The following is a 2,962-nucleotide window of genomic DNA, read 5'->3' as shown; positions in this document are numbered from 1 at the left end:
TCCGCCGCGATTAAACGGGCAAGTATATGCAGCATTTCTTGAAAATCAAACTTCCCTTGCTCCTCGAGGATGTCCTCTCGACGTACGAGGGAAGTTGATTTATCAACATGATGGGGCTCCTGCACATTATAGCAGACAAGTGCGGAATATTTTAGACGCGCGTTTTCCGAAAAGGTGGATCGGTCGAGGTGGCCCAATCACCTGGCCGGCACGGTCGCCTGATTTAAATGTTTTAGACTATTTTGTATGGGGGTGCATTAAAACTGCGATAGAGCACTGGCGTGAAGGTACAGAACAAGAAGTCCGTGAAGCTATTGTTGCGGCCTTCGATACCATCACGCCGGACATGGCGTACCGTGCGACGCGCAATATTAGTCGAAGAGCCGAAATCTGTGTACAAGAGGGAGGAAGGCACTTCGAACAATTTTTACATTAATTAGATAGAGTGGATTAGGCCTATTGGGGAAACCCACTTAAAAAAAAACGCGCCATGCTATCTCCCGCCAGGTGGTGTGGAAAAGATAGCACCAAAATACTGAGTAATAATATGGTCGATAACAGTAATTAATATTATTACCATATTAATTAATAATATTAATATATTATAAAGTAATATAATTAATAATAATATTAATAAAGTAACAAAACTTGTACATCGAAAAGAATTGCGTGACAACTTTCTCGGCGCGTGAATGAGACGCCGAGAATTATTGTGTACGCGTCGTCTCGCCTGCCGCTGTAATCCGATACTCGCTCCGACCATCGCGTCGCGCGCGCGGCTAGCTGTTACGTTATCCACGCCTACTTTTCTCCCTGCCAATCGCGTCCGCTGAATTAGCGAAACTTCTTTACTTAATAACTCGAAATATACACGGTTAATTGCAAAATGTTATAAGACTTTTTTGTTCACCTTAACGAGATCTACCTGCAGCAGAGCGATTGGACACTTTATGTGGGACACCCTGTAGACAGACATAACATTTTTAATTAAATTTAAAATCTCTTTCGACGGGTCTTCATAGAGGCAGAATCAGAAATAATGTCATCGAAATTTATGGGTTTTTTCGTTAGACATGCGCTCAACGCTCGCTCTCTACCGCGCTACATCGCTTATTGGTTTTTAACGCATTTTGCCGCCCCTCAAATTTTGCTTCTGTGGGCCCGGGCCCACTCTGGCCCCCTTATGTTGATCCTAGGCTTCAGTGACGGTAATTCCAACAGCGACTCGTCGGTACCGAGCCAGTACGACCAGCACTTCACGCCATTCATGTCGCAATTGACGGACCTTAGCAGTCCGCCGCAGCAGCATCGCACGATGTCGGCTTATTCACATCCTCATTATTCACATCAAGCCGATTACAACCATCAATTGGTATTCAATAATGGGCCTAAACTCAATTTTAATCCTAATCTTTCGCCTCTTTTGGATCCGATGCTTACAGGTAAAATCATAAGGAGTTTCTCACTGAGTTACGCTGACAATGAGCGGCGGCGGCAGTCGACCGAGAATTCGTCGGAGTTCCTGCCGGAATACGGCAAGAACATGTACGTAACGTCACCGCATTTCATGTTTTCGCCTAAAGGTTGCAACGAGGACGAGATTAACGCGCTCGGCTCTGTTCAGTCGGTCCACGGCCAGGCTTCCTATCACCCTACGGACAGGAATGTGGTGGAGTACAAGACCGATCAGCAACAACAAGTGGTTGATCATCATCCTCTTCGGAGATACAATGAGCAGATGCAGGTGAAATCGTTTGACCAGAGTGTCCAAACGGAATTACTCTCATCATCTTCATCGTCAACATCAACGAGAAGTTACAGTGTCACGAACGACATCAAGTCCGTCACAAAAAGACAGAAATTAAACGACAGTAGCAGTAACAACAATAATGACAATAACAGTAAAAACAACACGAACGACGACGACGACGAGGTCGACAGTGAGGCGAGTGCGACGAAGAGGAGACCACGAAGGAAAAATAGTGCGACTGATGCGGACATCCAGAGACCTAGAACGATGGCGACCGTGCGGGAACGACAGCGGATGCAGAGCTTCAACGAAGCATTCTCCGCCCTGAGGAAGATCATACCAACCCTGCCAAGCGACAAACTTAGCAAGATCCAGACGCTGAAGCTAGCTGTCAGGTACATCGACTTTCTCTATCATTTGCTGAAGACGAATGTAGACGGCGGTGACAGCGACGAAGAGACTAGTAAGTTTTTTGAGTTTTTGTAATGTTTTCCTAAAGTTTTTGAGTCTTGTAACGTGGATCTGCGCAGAGTAATCTATACAAATGCATATCGATATCTCAAAGAAAGGAGAGAGAAAAAAGAGGAGGACGAACCGATAAGATAAAGTCTATAGGGATCAAGATTTAATGATTAATGCTGAAACAATATGCTTTAAATAACAGATTTTTACCCGTACGATCAGAGTTTCAATTGATGTAGTGCCAATCTCATTACTTCTCACACATATTATGTAGATATTAACTTATCTAGATTTTCACACTTCTTGTGTGGATTTTAAATAACATTACAAGTGCAGGAATAGTCTTGCTCTTTTGTCGTGTTGGGCAATCCTTTATGATTTAGATGACCAACTCGTGGCGATACTGGAAGGATGTTGGAAACTTATACCGAATGTGTATCGCTTGGAGCGACGCTTGAAGATCATTTCCGTTGGCACCTTCTTTCCCTCAGGATAGCTGTCACTCGGCCGTTCCGCAACGGAACGCGCGCGAGTCTCATCTGGTAAAGCGAATGATTAGAGGCCTTGGGGCCGAAACGACCTCAACCTATTCTCAAACTTTAAATGGGTGAGATCTCTGGCTTTCTTGAATTATGAAGCCACGAGCATCTCGGATCAGAGTGCCAAGTGGGCCATTTTTGGTAAGCAGAACTGGCGCTGTGGGATGAACCAAACGCAGAGTTAAGGCGCCCAACTCGACGCTCATGGGAC

General features: G+C 45.0%; 1 protein-coding gene across 1 annotated transcript; it reads left to right on the top strand.

Moving 5' to 3' along the window:
- Positions 1 to 1,183: 1,183 nt before the first annotated feature.
- On the top strand, positions 1,184 to 2,236 carry LOC113563298 (protein twist-like). The gene has a single exon (XM_026974723.1). It carries the CDS (start codon positions 1,184 to 1,186, stop codon positions 2,234 to 2,236), a length of 1,053 nt encoding a protein of 350 aa, XP_026830524.1.
- The last annotated feature ends 726 nt before the right edge of the window (positions 2,237 to 2,962 follow it).

This window comes from Ooceraea biroi, chromosome 13, assembly GCF_003672135.1.
Source record: "Ooceraea biroi isolate clonal line C1 chromosome 13, Obir_v5.4, whole genome shotgun sequence".
Classification (NCBI taxonomy): domain Eukaryota; kingdom Metazoa; phylum Arthropoda; class Insecta; order Hymenoptera; family Formicidae; genus Ooceraea; species Ooceraea biroi.
Note: the sequence above shows the minus strand (reverse complement) of the source record. Positions and strands in the feature narration are given on the sequence as shown.

What these genes read in the sequence shown, in the direction of transcription:
- LOC113563298 (XM_026974723.1), top strand. Translation starts at nt 1,184, where the DNA reads ATGTTGATCCTAGGCTTCAGTGACGGTAATTCCAACAGCGACTCGTCG.